At 37.4% G+C, this 18,764-nt stretch overlaps 1 protein-coding gene and 1 long non-coding RNA gene across 2 annotated transcripts in view; both read right to left on the bottom strand.

The window, feature by feature from the left end:
* LOC308690179 overlaps window positions 1-18,764 on the bottom strand; it is a 1,067,189-nt gene that overhangs the window by 905,685 nt on the left and 142,740 nt on the right. The gene's annotated exons all lie outside the window — the stretch shown is intronic.
* LOC308690197 (uncharacterized protein) lies at window positions 4,266-18,157 on the bottom strand. The gene is made up of 3 exons (XM_081364534.1): window positions 18,101-18,157; window positions 17,370-17,520; window positions 4,266-5,521 (listed from the first exon to the last, which is right to left on the bottom strand). Exons 2-3 carry the CDS (start codon window positions 17,452-17,454, stop codon window positions 4,527-4,529), a joined length of 1,080 nt encoding a protein of 359 aa, XP_081220660.1. The 5' UTR covers window positions 17,455-17,520; window positions 18,101-18,157; the 3' UTR covers window positions 4,266-4,526.

The following is an 18,764-nucleotide window of genomic DNA, read 5'->3' on the forward strand; positions in this document are numbered from 1 at the left end:
ACACACACACACACACACACACACACACACACACACACACACAGTATCTTAATATGATATGAAATAATTATCTGAAACAACATTACATGGGGAGGTGGTGGAGAATATATTTGTCATGATGTAAACAAAAATTAACTCAAACTAACCAAACCAGTACAGTGTTAAATGCTGTAGTGTGGACCAGTGTCAGTATTTGACAAAATATCTGGCTAAATCAAGTTGGAACAGTATTTAATCTTACTTTACTCAGATGTCAGGAAAAGATGAAACTCCAAAAACAGACTGGTGGCACTTCAACGAACTGTAAGCTGAAACAGAAAACACACACACACACACACACACACACACACACACACACACACACACACACACACACACACAGTATCATATAATATTCATTATTTTTTTGAAACAACATTACATGGGGTGGTGGAACTGTCAAAATGTAAACAAAAATGGACACGTTATACCAGAAATTCAGTGAAAAAAGTAGGTAACGTTAGGCCTAACATGATAATGTCTCACCTGACATTTTACTGGAGGGGAGAAAATACGCGCTCAGGGTTTGATAAAAATCCGGACAGCTAACGTTAATTAAATCACCTTACCTCCCAGAGAGAAAGAATACCATCCAAAGTATCTGTACAAATAAAGCATATTTTAACTATTCTTACCGTGTTCCGTGCTTGTCGACCTGCCGGTTGTAGCTTTTCCACAGTGCGGAGAATAATTCAGTGATGATGGCGACAGTTGAAATATGCGCGTTTGGTCAGCGGGTCCGCCCAGCCTCTGTAGCGAGTCCGCGAGTTGACAGTGCGCTGTCTGGAGGCGGGGCATGTTCTGTGCGCATGGCCGAATTGAGTCTGAAAGAACAGCGGACCTGGCGGCTTGAGGGCGGATCCGCCCCGGAGTCTATTGCTATCAGGATAGTCATTTACTCTAGTTCAATTGTCTGTTTGGGTACACTGATCAGCTGGGACAGATCAGGCAGGTTATTTGTGAATCTATCTATAGTATTTGGGTTAATTGTTCTACCTGGCTGATAATGCGGCGCGACATGGCAAATATCAGCAGTTTGTGGTAGAATATCTATATCAGTAGGACTGGTTCCATGTGATATAATTAAATCGAGTGTATAATTAAAACGATGAGTGGGTCGAGTGACATTTTGCTTGAAGTTTAGTAAATCTGTAAATGCAGCCCCGGCCTAACACATCATTTGTATTATCTACATGCATGTTAAAATCACAGAAAATCAATGCTTTATCGACGTTGACCAATAGGTCTGAGAGAAAATCTGCAAGTTCTTTTAGGAAATCAACATAGGGCCCTGGAGGTCTATACACGGTAGCCAAACAAGAGATAGTAGGGATTTTTTTTCTTACATCCGAGAGTGTAACATTTAGTACAAGCACTTCAAACTAATTAAACCCGTGTCCTGTTTTCTAAGGATCATTAAGAATATCTCTATAGATTGTTGCAACACCGCCACCACGACCAATCAGACGGGGCTCGTGCTATAACAGTAGCCTGGTGGAGTAGACTCATTAAGAACGAAATAATAATTTGGTTTAAGCCAGATTTCAGTCAGGCAGAGTACATCAAAACTATTATCTGTGATCATTTCATTTACAATAACTGCCTTAGGTGTGAGCAATCTGATGTTTGGGAGACCAAGCTTTAGAAATTGTTTTTGTTCACTAATTTTGAGATTTTCAAAACTGTCTGCCGCAGTCTGATTTCGTTCACCCCCGCGTGCAGTGCGACAGCTTCGATGCTCTTGTCACCATTCAGGATTGTGGGTGACATCGAGAACAAGAGCACCTTACCTTTGGCTGAGGTAGCGTGGACGTGCCGGACGATGGAGTCTCCAATGACCACAGCATCGTGTTCCGTCTCACAAAGAGGGGAGAAGCGGTTCTGAGTGGAGATCTCGAAGATCGCGCCTTCCACTGCTGAAACACCCAGGATACATGGTGTGTCGGTACCGGAGTGAATGAGGACTGGGATGATCGAATTCTGGATGCTCGGGCTCTGTGTAGAGAAACACATGGAGTAGAAGAGGTCAGAGTGATAATATTACTTACCACGGACTTGTGAGCATCAGCCCGCGGTGTTTCTAGCACTGATCGCCATTCCTGTAACTCGGCCTGCTTCTCTAGAAGGTCACGGATCTGCTTCTCCAAGGCCTCCAGCTTCAACTGCACTGCGTGTAGCTCAAACATGTCCTCGCCTGCACTCATAGGTAGACACACATCCGATACATTTGCCATAGAACAGATGAACAGTAATTTCTTGAGTGATAAGCGTGTAAACAAGATGAGCAATAGGCGAGACCACGTTAGTGATGCTAGCGGGCTAACACTAGTAGCGGATGCTCGGAGATTTGGATAAAAGTAGAGATATCAAAGCAATCCGATTGTTTTCAATATAGAATATTAGAAAATATTAGTTTATAAAAAGTTTATAAAACTGATATAAAGAAGAAAATCGAGGATTAAGAATCAACTTGATTGAGCTCCAAACTTAAACTATGCGGCAGCAACAAACACAAAGTGATGTAATGAAACTTTTTGTGACGTTGGTTCAACTTTGCTTTTCAGACCAAAGGATAGCTCAAGAAAAATATAAAATATATCCCATTTTCACTAGATAATAAATGTAATGAGTGCCATCGCTGTTTTTAATGATGTGCAACCTGTACATATCAGTTACCATCTCAAAAAAAGAATGTGTTTTAGGGTTTCATGACCCTTTAAGATCTCTTTCCTCACAGATTGGAGGCCCAGAACATGGTCGTTTCTGTGGCTGCCTCACAAGCTGTAGATTCAGATCATGGAATCTGTTGTTGTCTCTGGTTCAGTCTCAGAACGATGTATCTGTTATGTCTCACCTGGTGGGAGGGAGACTTAGAACTATCTGTTGCTGTAACGGGCCGCAGGCTCAGAATGTAGTTGAATCTGTTACGGTCTCAGCCTTGCAGGCCGGGACTCAGAACTTGGTTGATCTTTTTCTGTCTATCCCCTTACAGGACATACTCAGAACAAGAAGTGTATGTTGAAAGGATACCATTATCCCTTTCTGATGAGGAGATTGCAATTTGGCCCCTCTTCATCCCAGTGCTGCAATTGGCTGTGGGCATTAGAGGGCCCACCGTTCTTTCCCCTGTGGAACTCATTTGCATTTATAAAACAAACAGCTGGACATCTTTAAGTGTCTTTATTTACCAATACATTCATTTATTTGTACATTAATAGCTGAATTTGTGTAAGCTGTTGCGCTCCAAATAGCTGTCACTGAGAATACTTATTTCTCTGTACAAGTATGAAATGGATGTGTGTAGTTTACATCAGTTTTAAGGTTTTGAATGGATTTGGATAAATAATTGTGGTCTCTCTTTGTTTCACCTACTCCTGCTATATCTGGAGGTTGTGAGGAATTTTTATGGCGTTTCATGTCTAAACTTTGAGGATTAGTCTCAAGGTGGGTGAAGGGCAGAAACTGTGTGTGAAACAATGAGAAGTCCTGTCCTTCCTGGGCTTAGTATCGAAGGTCTTCTTTTCCTCTAAGAGGTGTCTGGTTCTAGTCCTTGCATCTTTTTTCTGATGGCGTCAGACAGCTTGTTTGTGTTAGTCCACCAAGATCCAATTAAAATGTTGCATTTTGTCCACTGTTGTGTCAGTTTCACTTTCAATTAGAAGCTCTCATCAAAAGAAGGTAGAGCCCCAGAGAACAACCACCTATTGCATAATCACCACAAACCAATAGCAGATGACCTGCCAGTTCAACTTTTTTTCACCTGCAATTTAAATAATCACTTATGTATTCATTCTTAAGAAAGACTATTCAATTTTGCTCTGTGTAATATCCCATGTGAGCCTAGTGACAATAAATATAAAATATATGCAAAGTTTTTCAGATGAACTTATCCTATTCATTATTGAAACAAAAAAGATACTGTCACTGTCAGGTTAGATAGTAAAACAAAGTGCTTAGAACTATTATATGTAAAAATGTCACCATTAAAACCAAAGGATCATTCTGAAGACCTAAAATGTCAGAACCAAGGTGACAAATGTGAACAGCACATTCTAGGGCCCAGTTTATGGCTGGGCCCCTCTCTGTCCTTAATATGTAAAACTGCTTGCTTTAAAGCAAACTATTGTTTAAAGTGTTATTTAAATAAATGTGATGTGACTTGACCAGAGGGCCAAATTGCAGAGCTGGTGCAAACATATCACAGATCTATAATAAGATACATTCACAACTGCTTCACAATGTTTATTTTGTTATTAAAAGGAAAATGTGCATCACATATTTATATATTCATCTAAACGGGTGTTAGCAAAGTCTGTTACTCAGGTATTTGAACTTCTTTTTACACCAAAGAAAAAAACGGTTATATCAGGGCCTTAAGAGCAGGCAAAAAGCCTCAAGGTTTCCTTTGTTTCTGTTCCTTTGTTCACCTTTCCACAGTGAAACTCCTTTCACACTGATGAAATATAAAACAGTAAAAAACTGTTCTCTCATAAGTGAATCCTCATGTGGTACTTTAGGGTTACTTTATATTGGAAACACATTCCACAGTGCCCACATATAAACGGCTTCTCTCCAGTGTGAATTCTCATGTGCCTATTAAGGATTCCTTTTCGGTTGAAACCTTTCCCACATTGTTGGCAGGTGAAAGGCCTCTCTCCAGTGTGAATTCTTATGTGGTCTTCAAAGTGTCCTTTTTGATTGAAACTTTTTTCACACTGAGGGCATGTGTAAATCTTCTCTTCAGAGTGAGCTCTCATGTGGACTTCAAAGTGTCCTTTTTGATTGAAACTCTTTTCACACTGAGGGCATGTGTAAAGCTTCTCTTCAGAGTGAACTCTCATCATGTGGACTTTAAGGTTTTCATGTTGATCAAAACTCTTTCCACATTGAAGGCATGTGTAAGGCTTTTCTTGAGTATGAATTTTCATGTGGCTGTTAAGGCTTCCTTTTACAGTGAAACTCATTCCACACTGTTGGCAGGTGAAAAGGCTCTTTTTAGTGTGAATTCTCATGTGGCAATTAAGGTTTCCTTTTCGATTGAAACTTTTTCCACACTGTTGGCAGGTGTAAGGCTTTTCTCCAGAGTGAACTTTCATGTGGTCTGCAAGGTTTCCATGTTGACTGAACCTCTTTCCACACTGTTGGCAGGTGTAAGGCTTCTCTCCAGTGTGAATTCTCACATGTCTGTTAAGGCTTCCTTTTTGAGTAAACTTGTTTCCACAATGTTGACAGGTGTAAGGGCTCTCTCCAGTATGAATTCTCATGTGTTCTTCAAAGTGTCCTTTTAGATTAAAACTCTTTCCACACTGTGGGCATGTGTAAGGTTTTTCTCCATTGTGAATTGTCATGTGAACTTTAAGTTTCCCATGTTTATCAAAACAAAAAGATTTTACTCCAGTTATGAAATCATGATGATCCTCATATTTATATTTTTCTTCATTTTTCTTCAGTTCTTGACTCTTTTCTTTCAGTGCCATCATGTCTAAGGTGAAAAAGACCCAAGTTAATCCTGGTATAATGGCACAAAGAAACAGACAAACATTTAGACATGTAAAGCATCAAAACCAACATATAACTAGATCCTATACCCATTAAGCTCCTGAAATATGTTACATGTATTCTGACAACCCCTTCTCAATATTACTAACTTTTCACTTTCTTCAGGACAAATCCCAAAAACTTTCAAGCTGGCAGTTAAACCCTTAAAAAAGATTGACCCAGGAGAGCTGATTAATTTTAGACTCATCTCAATCTCCCATTTACTACATCTTCTAGGGTTTAAACCAAGGGGCAACATTCTAATCTGAAAAATGACGCCTACCCGGAAGTGCAAAAAACTGCAATACATTGAAAATCCGCTAGAGCGAGGTCTCAAAAGGGAGCAAATGTCCATAGACCCCATGTTAAAATGTCCGTTTTCACAGCATAAATTCATGTTTTACAGGTTGGTCCCATGGACTTTTATTGTATTTTTCGATAGGTTCCGAGTGCCTGACAACTGTGAGGGGGGTGAATTTTTTTCTAACTCGTTAGTTTAGATCGTATTTAGATATAAAATGTATGACAAATAAGGGCTTGGTTAACTTTGATTGACAGCTTGATTGACAGCTGATAACGAGCATAGGCTGCGCCAAGGAGAATGACAACATAAGAAGCGCCATTTTTTAATTTACAGTTGAAATATAATACTACTGTTTTTGTATCTTGAAATGTAGTTTTACGAGTTTTTCAGGCGAGAATGTAGTTGTTTAAAGCTCAAATCTGTGGTTTATTTATAAAGATTTATGAAAATTGTATCCAGTTGTGAGATCCAGCGATGACCGGGCGCTCGGCGCTCATGTACCCCGCCTGGAACAGCCTTTCCTCGGCTAGTCCCTCTGACGTTTGCCGCTGACTCTGGCGTCTCTGTAGTGGTTAAACATGAGATATAATTCGTCTTGTGTATATCTAACGGGCGATTTTTGGTCTCGTGAATCTATCATTTGGTCCCTGGCCAATCGTTTTGGCTGAGGGCTAAGTGAAGTTTCATAACTTTATAAGCAATTTAACTTTACCATTGTATGGTTAGACTAGAGCGCTGACTTTGTATGTTTGACTGAATTGTTTGCTTTATTTGTATAGCTTCTTGTACCATTTACTTATACTTTTATAATGGCTAATATTGATAAAACTGAAATTTAACAAAAAGAGACTGGGTTGAGTTTTGTCATTTTAAATTGTAATACAACGAAGATGGTCTGTAATGTTGTGTACTGCAACATATGTTGTTTAGTACAAATGCACATATTGCCTGGACCATATTAAAATGTTTAATATTTTTATATAATATTTAATCGAAAAGAGGCAGGGTTGTGTTTTATATTTCGTTTTGTTATAAATAGGATATGCAGTGAATATAATCAATACGCATTGCCTGAACCACATTTGTGTGGCTCCAATGTTTAAGATATCTTTAAATGAAAACGAAAAGAGCCAGTGTGGTGTTTTATAACATATTTCGTTTTATTGTTGCCTAAAATATACATACAGAGATAACCGGAGTAGCAGAGCGAGTGGAGTGACGCAGAATAACCGGACTCGCGTCCTAGGGAGTCATTCTCCAGAGTCGGACTTGGCAATTAAGTCCGAACTTTGCGTACTTGCTATCGAGAAACGCCTAATGTCGGCGCTTGGCTTCTTGTGACAAACACGCCGAGAAGCAAGAACTAGATCTGCTGTAATGTCATCCATTGTTGTTTATGTTGCTTTCTTCACGCGAAAATGTCATCGCTCCAGTCTCACACAAAGCCCGCCCTTTTACCCATATATGGATTGGCCAGAAGGTGGGCGGGGTTAGGATTTCCCGAGATTTTCCAAGATGGCCCCGCCCATACCCCCCATAAACGGCTTCAAACCCGTTCTTCAGAAAGTCTATGGGTGACGTCACAGACGCTTTGTCCATATTTTTTACAGTCTATGGTTTAAACGCAATAACATTAAAGGGAAAAGAAAAGAGACTAAACTCCCTGCTCAACCATCAGACCAAAAACTCATCACACAGTAGTTCCATGTAATGATTTATTAAAAGATAACAACATTTTTTGTCAGAGAGGAAGCAGCAAATGTTTGTTATAACTTCTGAATGATCCATCATGTTGATCATGTTGGTCCAAACATCGCTGGAGTTACAATTCCCCAATCGACTGAACCTAAAAGCAAAACACTTAGGCGGTGGGCCAAGTCCGTCTATCTCGTTTAGTTTTTGATTTGACAGTTACCCAGCAGCTGTCTGGCTCAATTTTTTTATTTGTCTGTATGAATAATTCACAAAAAGATTACCGATTGTTTCCAACGCCAATTGTTGCACATTAAAGTATAAAAATAGATTTCATTTCGCTAGCTGATCACAAACGTTGGCCGGAGTGAGATCCAATCAACGCTTGTGTTGTTACCTTGTTGAACTGATTTGGCCAATCACGTTATTCGTTGAACCGGCGTCGTGTCAGTCTGAAGCCAAATCCATGAGTCTACAACCCAACCTGAAGAGACCGGTGTGTCTCGGCAAGACAACGTCAAGGTAAGATTTGTTTTACAATGATTATACACCCCTATATCTTAATGCTTTTCATATAAGTTGTATTTAAGACTGCAAGCTATAATTCGCCGTGAATATATGCGTTGTCGTTGATGAGAACAGTAACGTTAGCCACGTAGCCCAAAAGCCAAAAATGTCATCAGCGTAAGATTGTGCGCACATGCGTCTCCTCCCCGAAATAACCATACAGGTGCTGGTCATAAAATTACAATATCATCAAAAAGTTGATTTATTTCAAGAATTCAACTTAACAGGTGAAACTAATATATTATATAGACTCATTACATGCAAAATGAGATATTTCAAGCCTTTATTTGTTATAATTTTGATGATTATGGTTTACAGCTTATGAAACCCACAAAATCAAAATCCCAGAAAATTAGAATATTACATGAAATCACACAGTAATTACACAGTGATACCATGGTCATTGAAGCAGGTTTTGGTTCTTTTGGCAGTGTGGGCAGGTGCAAATCCTGCTGAAAAATGAAGTCAGCATCTCCATAAAGCTTGTCTGCTGAAGGAAGCATGAAGTGCTCTGGACATGTCCTGGTAGACGGCTGCGTTGAGTTGACAGCACAGTGGACCAACACCAGCCGATGACATGGCTCCCCAAACCAACACAGACTGTGGAAACTTCACACTGGACTTCAAGCATCTTGGATTGTGTGCCTCTCCATTCTTCCTCCAGACTCTGGGACCTTGGTTTCCAAATGAGATGCAAAATTTGCTCTCATCAGAAAAGAGGACTTTGGTCCACTGTGCTTTATTAAATCCAGAGTCAGCGCAGCCGTCTACCAGGACATTTTCAGAGCACTTCATGCTTCCTTCATTTTTCAGCAGGATTTGTACCGGCCCACACTGCCAAAAGAACCAAAACCTGGTTCAATGACCAGGTGACCAGGGGTCACTGTGTAATTACTGTGTGATTTCATGTAATATTCTAATTTTCTGGGATTTTGATTTTGTGGGTTTCATAAGCTGTAAACTATAATCATCAAAATTATAACAAATAAAGGCTTGAAATATCTCACTTTGCATGTAATGAGTCTATATAATATATTAGTTTCACCTGTTAAGTTGAATTCTTGAAATAAATCAACTTTTTGATGATATTCTAATTTTATGACCAGCACCTGTATATGGAGTTTACAACGCCTAGTTTTACTATGCATATCCTCATCTGCATATCATTTGCATATGATTATTCATTCACGTGAAAACATGTTTAACGGTACCAGACATTAGGAAAATATGACATACGGATGTGCCGTTACATTTCATTAATAAAAATAATTTAGTAGCCTATCCTTGCCTTGTGAGTGAAAAATGAATAAATCAAATAGTGTAAAATACATTTCAGAGAAAGTTTTTCTCAATCTTTTCCACTGGCCAAATAGTATTTTGAATTGATTTATATTTTTAATGAAAACAGATAGACCTTGTTGTGCATTATTTGCACAAAACCATTTTCTCAGGCAATCTGCTATTATCATGATAAGCAATTAGTTAAAACATTAAAACACAGCATGCCAGAGGAAAAAGTGTTCAAAAGCATCGCATCCACAACAAATATTTATATTTATTGAATATAAAAATGTTGTAACTTCTCAGTAAATATTTCATGTAGTTAAAGTGCTTAACACCATTAATGAGAATGGCATATTTAATCTAAATGTTTATATCAGAAGTAAAACATATAGTTTAATTCATTATTTTATTTATTTAAACTGTTATTGTGAACATACACTGTATTTATGATTAGGACTCATAATAAAGATTTACATTTGAGGCTAAATGGATAAAACACCTCATTTTTACCTCAGTATTACTGAACTACATTACTAAAATTACATTTTTAATGATTAAAGCAAAATTTTAATTTCAAGAACGCAGCTTCCTGGTCACTGACAAAGATTACTTTGCCTCCGCTGTAGAATATGTGTTCATTAGTTACTATTGGTTGTCAAGGAAACGGGAGGTTTTCTAACGTTATGATTAGTACTCCTGCTTATTTGCCGGTTTAAAAAAGTAAGAGTTTGTAAGGACATTTTGCGTCAAATGTGCATACAACAAAGTTGGAAACAATGTCTGTAGTACTTATACAATTTTATTACATGACCTCAGCAAAAACAAACGTACACAGCTGTGAGGTAAGTATTAAATTCGTAATTTCGAGGTCCGGCCCACCGCCTAACTCACCCCAAATTCTGAATACCAATTCAGCAGCACCTCAGACAGGCAGAAAATATTTACAACATTCTCCTCTCTATTCTGCCCCCCTCCACCTCTTATCTGACTGCTGATGACTTTGCCAGCTAATTCACCAATAATGTGGCAACCATCACTTTACCCACAGCCAACCATCACCCACTCTCATTCCACACTTCTCTTCCTTTTCTCCCCTCACAGAAAACAAGTTCTCCAAAGTTTCACTGACATTACTAACTGTTCTGACTCATATCATTAACATAATCCATATTACTGTCAAATTTCCCACCACATTTAAGGAGGCTCGGGTAACCCAATTTCCCAAAAAACCTACACTCAACACTAAAGCAGTTGAATCCTACCGACCAGACTCAACTTGTGTGTCAGAAAGATATGTGTTCAATCAGCTCTTTGCTTTCCTCACAGAATGACCTACTTGACAACTAGTCTGGCTGCAAACCCATACACAAAAGAAATATATTTGAAATATATTTTCAGAATATATTTTGGAATATATGCAAATATTTGAAATTGGCCCAAAACATATATTTTAGTTAAATATATGTAAATATATTTATATGTAAATATATTTACTAACAACATATATGTTCATATATGTTTTAACTTGAGCAAATTGTTTCATTTGAAATATATTTTTAAATTTAAAAAGTCAACATTTTCACAAACAAACAACACATTTTCAAGTTATTTTTTAGATAGACCACTTCAGCCATGGATATGGATATGGACATGGGAGAGCAGTGCTCTACCACTTCCCCCACCCACATTTTTCCTGCTAGTCGGGGATCGAACCGGCAACCCTTCGGTTAAAAGCCAGAAGCCCTAACCAGTAGGCCACAGCTGCCCCTTTACTAACTTTATTGGCCTAAAATGACAATTTTATGTACGAAATAACACACAGAATGCAGAGTTTTTTCCCCCTATTTTTACAGAATTGAATACAGTTATTTAATAGTGTGTATATGCAGTGTTAGACACTGAGTTCTATCTATTGTTTAAGTTTACTTCACTGTTGGAGTGTCACTGTTATACTTGCATCATAAATATTGTGCATATTTTCAATATTTAAATGACTTCAGGAAAGATGTCAATAAAACACAACAATAAATCTAATAATTGCACTTAGTGTTAGGTACGTGCCACCTAATATGGCCTAATAGTCCTAGGAAAGCAACTATCTGTCATTTTACATTGCAGTCATTTAAATGTAAGTACAGTATTTATTATAGCTGTGTGTCATAATACAGTAATGAAATATGGTAGCCTACTGTTGTGTATAGGGGAAAAGGTAGAGGAATTACTATGATCAAAATACATTTTCGACCCTTCTTTAGCAAGCTAAACATTTTATGACCATATATTTTGTCATATATTTTACATTACATGTTATAAATGTAAATATATTTCACACTTATCATATATTTTTGTTATATTTCAGAATATATTTCAAAATGATAAATATAAGTGAACAACAATGCAAATATATTTCAATGTATTTGGAATATATGGCACATATATTTTGGACACTTTAAAATATATTTAAATTTTTTTTTTTTTCTGTATGGGAAACCAGACACTTAATGGAGACCACCCTGCTGACCATAGATGAAACTCTTCGGGCTTGCAAAAGCCAACTCCAAATCATCTGTCCTTATGCTAATTGGACCTGTCTGACCACCAGATCCTGTGTTTTACAACATCAGGAAGATCAGACCCTTCCTGCCAGAATAGAGTGGTGCAGGTATGATGTCACTTTGTAGGCCAACCGGCAGTTAGTATCACACTGGTTCCCTCGACAAAATTCCCTAAAATTTTTCCATATGCTTTTGGATTATCGCAAAAAAACAAGCTCTATGATCAACAAAACTTTATGATACTTACACGTTATGTCCATCAAGATAATTTTCACATATGAACACAACTTTTATCAATTTTTAAGCCTAAATGCAGTCGCCAGAAGTAAAAAGCTAAAGGTGGGCTATAAACGAACTACACTACAGTCCCACAACTTCAACATCACTATCACTAAACTTCCAACAACTCTTTCAGTTATCTAAAAACATTTCCCAGAACTTTTGAGTCAGAATAGTTTATGCTCTTATAAACTATTCTAACTCCAACGTTCTGGGAAAATGTTTTTAGATAACTGAAAGAGTTGTCGGAAGTTTAGTAATAGTGACGTTGAAGTTGTGGGACTGTGGTGTAAGCATAATGTAGTTCGTAAGCATAATGAGGCTGTAAAAGCGGACTGAGCTTACCTTTTCAGCGTGTTGTTGTTTAATCTCCTCGACAGCCTCTGTAGTCCCATTTACCACTTGTTAGCAGCCGCCTTTTACAAGACACGTAACAGATTTTAAAAAAATCACGACTGGGGTAATATTGATGTATTTTATGTCGTAGAATAAAACGTGAAAGTGACTTGATGAGCTTATGTACACTACAGACCTTATTTCAGCCATTTAACCAAAATCCCATTTAAAAACCCCATTGACTTTTGGGATGATGGAACCGGAAGTGCTAAAATGCTAACTCGCTTCTACATTTTGGCCTACAAAGTGATGTCATACCTTCACCACTCTAATCAAGGCACAGCTCATCATTCAAGCTCTTGTCATTTAAAGACTGGACTATTGCAATGTACACAGCCAGTGTGACTAAGCCTCTGCAGATTCAGATGATCCAGAACACAGCAGCACATCTGGTCTTCAATCAGCCAAAGAGAACCCACATCACTCCCCTCCTGATCTCACCCCACTGGCTCCCAGTTGCAGCCAGAATTAAATTTAAGGTTTTGACGCTGGCATTCAGGACTGCCACTGGAACTGCACCTCAATTCATTCCCACAAGTATATAATACCAGCTAATAACCTTGTGGTGTTGACAGCAATCGTTCCTCTGATAATCACATTTGCAGTCTTTATAGACGAGCCTGCATCTATGTGGATAATAATACTACCAGTAAAGCTGCTTTAAAACTGTGTAATGTGTGTCTACAATTTTTTTTACTGATTTGATATCAAACAACTATTTATTATTATTGTATATTGTAATATATCTAATATATGGGCAAAATCACACAAGAAGGCCGAGTAGCGCAGGTAATCACAAACGTGCTGATATAGAGCCATATCGTGTGACTTTAATATGTTGTTGTACTGTATATCAAAATAACTCACATATGATGCATTTGCTTAAATTCCAAAATTTATCAAAAACTTGATAATTTTATTATAGAAAATACAGTGTAAGTGCAAACGGTGCTTTCGTGTAAAGTTGTGATTATGTTGTCCATCTATTTAATTAACCTCATACAGGATGTGAGTTAATTAATCCTCTATCAAAGCGCTTCAGTGTTCATTCATTCTTCTGCTTTAACTTGTGCAGCTCAAACAGCAATGCATGACATGGCAATACGCTGCTTTTAACCCTCCTATTACCTTTGGGGTCAATTTGACCCCATTCGGTGTTTAACGTCTCTAAATACATACTTTAAAACAATTTTTTTGCTTCATATTTAAAGACTTTTCCTAATTTAATGGGGACAACTGGATAAACATAAAATTAACATGATGATAGATTTTCAATGTTCTGTACGTACTTTTGTAGCATCGGTGTTCTTTGGGGTCAATTTGACCCCAGGATCATTTTGTTGTATAAAACATATAAGAAATATATATTTTTTTGTTGTTCACACATTTGTGATTAGGCACAAATCCCACATTTATTTTGGATGATATTGAGGTCATTATAAGTTGAGATTTTATGATCTTCAAAAACCTTCCCTCTGCTTTATGGCCCTAACCTGACATTACCGTATAGGCCTACTTGAGGTATTGCGAGAACCACTGATTGTTCGCATGATATTGTGAAGGGGGGAATCATAATTCTCACAAGAAATTAGATATTTCCAGTGCCAATTATATATTTCCAGGGAAGAGAAAACATAATTCTTGCAAGAACTTTGATATTTTGTGCCGTGGGGGAGGGGAAAACATAATATAGCGGAGGAGCAAATGTATGAAAGCTTCCACAGAAGCCTTATAAACTATTTCTCTTTGTGCTTTGTGAGCTCTCTCTTTATGCTCTTTCTCAATTGAAAATTACCTCTTAGCAAAGAAGACCCTTCTCTCCAATAAAAACATCAAAGATTGGCTGAAATTCTGCAGGAAGTACAAGAATTGGACAGCAGAAGACTGGTGCAAAGTTAATGTATCTGATTAGAACATCTAGAAAATTGATTGTCCAGAGAAGAAAAGGTGAACGCTACCATGAGTCCTGTGTCGTGCGAACAGTGAGGCATCCTGAGACTATCAATGGGAGTGTCATATTGACCCCAAACCTATCCTTGATAAAATATATTGTATTATATAATAAATAAAAAGCTATTAAAACACCAAATATATATCATTTTTTTCATTTTAGATCAATCAGTGACATTTTATAGTGATTTGCTAATTTGTCCATAGCCGTGCAGTAGGTATTCTGGATGTATAAGTGGTGGGGGTGGGGGTGGGGGTGGGGGGTTGGTGGTGTTTTATTTAAAGGGCTATTTAAGTAGTCAACAAAGAAACATAAAGTACCTGACTTAAAACTTTGGGGAAAAAATCTAATTGTGGGGGTTTAAATAGCTGGGGTCAAATTGACCCCAGTGGGTAAAAGATGTTGGTAGATTTGAGGGTAACAGGAGGGTTAAGAACGTTACGATTGCACATTTTATTAGTACTTTAAGAATGACAGCATTCGTAACAGAGCCATATTTCTTGATATGCGTCAATGTGTGACAGCAGGACGTGTGTGCAGAGCTCTGCTTCACTCCCTGCAGGGAGTAATATATATCCGTGCAGCGCAAGATGAATTCAGTTTATTGACACCTCGGGGAAACACAGAAACATGCATAAAGCACAGGATTTTAAGTGCAATAAGGGTGCCTGGGTTCAGACCTAAAGTGTGCGCACAGATTGATAGCATAATTGATCATTTGATTGTTGCAAACAATGTTGAAACGCAATGTTCACTGTGGTATGTACTTTTTTTTTTTTAATAAAAGGATAAAAAAGGGTAAAAAAGCAGGGCAGAAACACACTGGTCATATTGGATCGACTATATTTGATCAGACTTGGATCAGACAGCAATGTCTAAACGTGCAAGTATCATAAAGTTTTGTTGATCACAGAGCTTGTATTTTGCCAAAAACCCTATGGAAAAATGCTTTTTTTTGTCAAGGGAACCACTCTATTGATGGCAGCATTAGTATTTGTCTCGTCATGTGATCTCAATATGTTTGTTGACATGAGGCAACCTGCTCCATGTAGGGGTGTGCGATATCACAATTTTTGTGCATCATACAATATCGTAGTATCGTGCTACAGTGCATTCTATCAGTTGCAGTTCTGGCGCCTCCGTCTCAGCATACTGTACAACTCGACGTACATTCACATCACACACTAACGCAGAGGTATAGTTGCACTCATGGGACACTGCAATTCACAAAAGTTAATCATTTAAATGTACTTTAAAGCCTTGCTGGCTAAACATTTCATTCTCGTGCTGATGCGCTGTTCTAACGTGCGCTTTTCTGAGCGCGTACACCCAAAGCACATTGACCTGTCTAACAGCGCCTGGTTACTGGACTCGAAAAAATCTTATGGCGCTAATACTGGCAAATGCTCACAAGATTTACATAAACACAGTTGGTTATGTCTAAAGTGAAAGCAAACATTTGAGATAAATTCGGGTGCGTGTGTGTCATATGCGTGTATATTAGCTGCATGCCAGTATTAAAGTGACAGTGGCCTTATAGTAATATGCTGCCGCTTGTGCGGGGGCGTAGCAGCCATTATAAAAGTGGGGGGAACAAAAGCTGTATGGTGATGTGACCCAAAGGTGATGTTCATAATAATAAATTCAATTTGACGTTGACTTAACGTTGGATTTTGGTTACTCAAAAAACAACAAAATCTCAACGTCAGCTGACTGGTATTGGACATCAATTTATCATTGACATTAGATGTTGAATTTGGAAATTTCAATTTACATTGAATTTTGGTCACCCGGCTTCGCAACCGAAATTTAACCAAATATCAACGTCTTATGATGTTGTGTGCCTGCTGGGAATAATCTGTTATGTCTCATTTAACAGACGCTTTTATCCAAAGCGACAAGTAGGAGAGCATTTAACACACACTCGGCACAATCCGGCGCGACGTGACGAGGTCCATACGGTTTGTCTTACTGCGTTACAGTAGGTTAAATCATAACAAGGAAACTGTACGCGTGATTCATGTCATCGCGACATACTGTAACACATACTTACAGTGTGTGTTTGAAAAAAAGATGTAATCGTCTTCTGCTTTTTTCTAGGGTGCATTTTACCCCAGACGGCCAAGCAGCAAAGTGACTAAATGAACGAAAATTCGCAAGAGCAACAAGAGATTTGAAGCTCATGGCAGACACGCCCAGGAGATGATTCGCGCTGTGATTGGCTGAATGTTAGTTCACTCAAGTCTAAGTAACAAATAAGAGAACACGGGCGGAAATATTGGCGCTGGGTCCAAAAAAATGCGGGGGACAGAATCACCTGTTTCTAAAAATGCGGGGGACGTGTTTCTAAAAAAAATTTATATTGTTGTGTATGTAATGTATCTTTGTTCTTATTTTTTTAATAACAAAGAAAATAATGACAAAAGGTTTTTATCTTTGGCACTTTGGCTTAAATGTCTGCCATTATTTTAGTTTGTTACATTGTAAGGTTTTGTTTTTAAAATAGGGACATTAGTTTGGCTGTAATACCCAGTCACTTGCAAAATAGTAAAACCAACATGAAAAAGAATTGTGATAAAATCTGAATTGTGATTTTCCTGAAAAAAATATTGTGATATATTTTTGCCACATGGCCCCCACCCCCTAGCTCCATGTCAAATAAAACCACTTTAATTAAGACACACATATTACATTCTTCAAAAAAATATGAATTTCTGTATAGATGGACAATTTAATAAGGATGGGCTTTGAGAATGAAACAAACCTGTTTGTTCCTCAGTATCTTCTTGTTTCACACTAAATGTTTCTTCAATCTTCATTTCTTCACTCTCCTCTTTAATAAATGCCATCTTTATAATAATGGTGTCACATGGATCTCAGTCACTTCACCAGGAGTTTTTCTGTGTGCTTGGACACTGTTATGATTAAGATGAGAATAATTAACAGAAAGAAAAATACATTCAAACTAAATCTCTGTGTGTGTCTCAATCAGCTCTAGTTCAGTAGTTCAGTAAGAGAGTCAGTCAGAGTGAGAGTTAATGGACTGATTAGCCAAACAAACACAAAATAAAAAACTAGCACGACAAATAAAAGAACACAAATTTTACATACACTTTAAATTTGTTTTAACGTTTTTGAATGATCAGTATATTGTATTTAATAGATTCAACAACATTTGCAGTTGGCTTGTTAAAGTTGTCATTACACGTTTGTTTTACATTTAGCTTACACTGTTTTGACAAGCATCGTCAGCGCGCGGTGATTCGATCAATAATAATAATAATTTGCTGCCAAATAACTTAGTTGATAGAAGAAATGAGACGCACCTTTTCTGTTACAAATGCATGGATGCACTTTACTCACAAAACGTTCATTAATGGTATTTATTACATTATTACACTGCTACATTCAGTAATAATACATTCCACAGCTCTCTATAAAACTGTCTGTACGGTTTATTGATTTTAAACACTATAAATGGTTAAAAACACAAACCTTTCTTCAACCGAATCACAGACGCAACCGTATGACGTCACATCTCCAGACCAAAATAAAAGTCCTTTTCAGACGCTAAAAATAATAGAAATTCACATTAAGAAAACGCATTTAAATTATAAGATCAGTGATTCATTTAAGGTTGAATCACAGATTCTTTGACAAATTTTCAAAAGCCTCTAAATGTAAGCTAGTGTGAAATGCAATTATAAACAAATGCAATTTGTGATATTCTCAATCATATATAAATTCAAGTATGTTGTTCATCATTTAACAAAGGCTGGGAAAGAACTTTTAAATATTTTAAACTCATTAAAAATGTATTGATCAAAATTAAATATGTGGTTTCAAGGACATCTAATTATTTAATTTATTAACTAAAACTGTATCAAAATATATCCACATTATTCCTCTTAGTTTCTCCACAGAATATAAAGGCAATAAATATAATCCAATTTTAACTTTATTTGACTAAAGTGCATTACATTAAAGGTTCATGACTGCAAAGGATTACAGTGATGGTAAATCTGATTTTGTCCTTAAGGAACACTTAAAATAAAATGGTTGAAATTTGGTGAACATTTCCCCAGATTTCCTTTATTAAAATTAACATACTGAAAAGTAACAAATCTGTCTTCTATAAAGATTGGATGGAAATTAACAT

This window comes from Scardinius erythrophthalmus, assembly GCF_964197995.2.
Source record: "Scardinius erythrophthalmus genome assembly, chromosome: 4".
In the NCBI taxonomy this organism is placed as follows: domain Eukaryota; kingdom Metazoa; phylum Chordata; class Actinopteri; order Cypriniformes; family Leuciscidae; genus Scardinius; species Scardinius erythrophthalmus.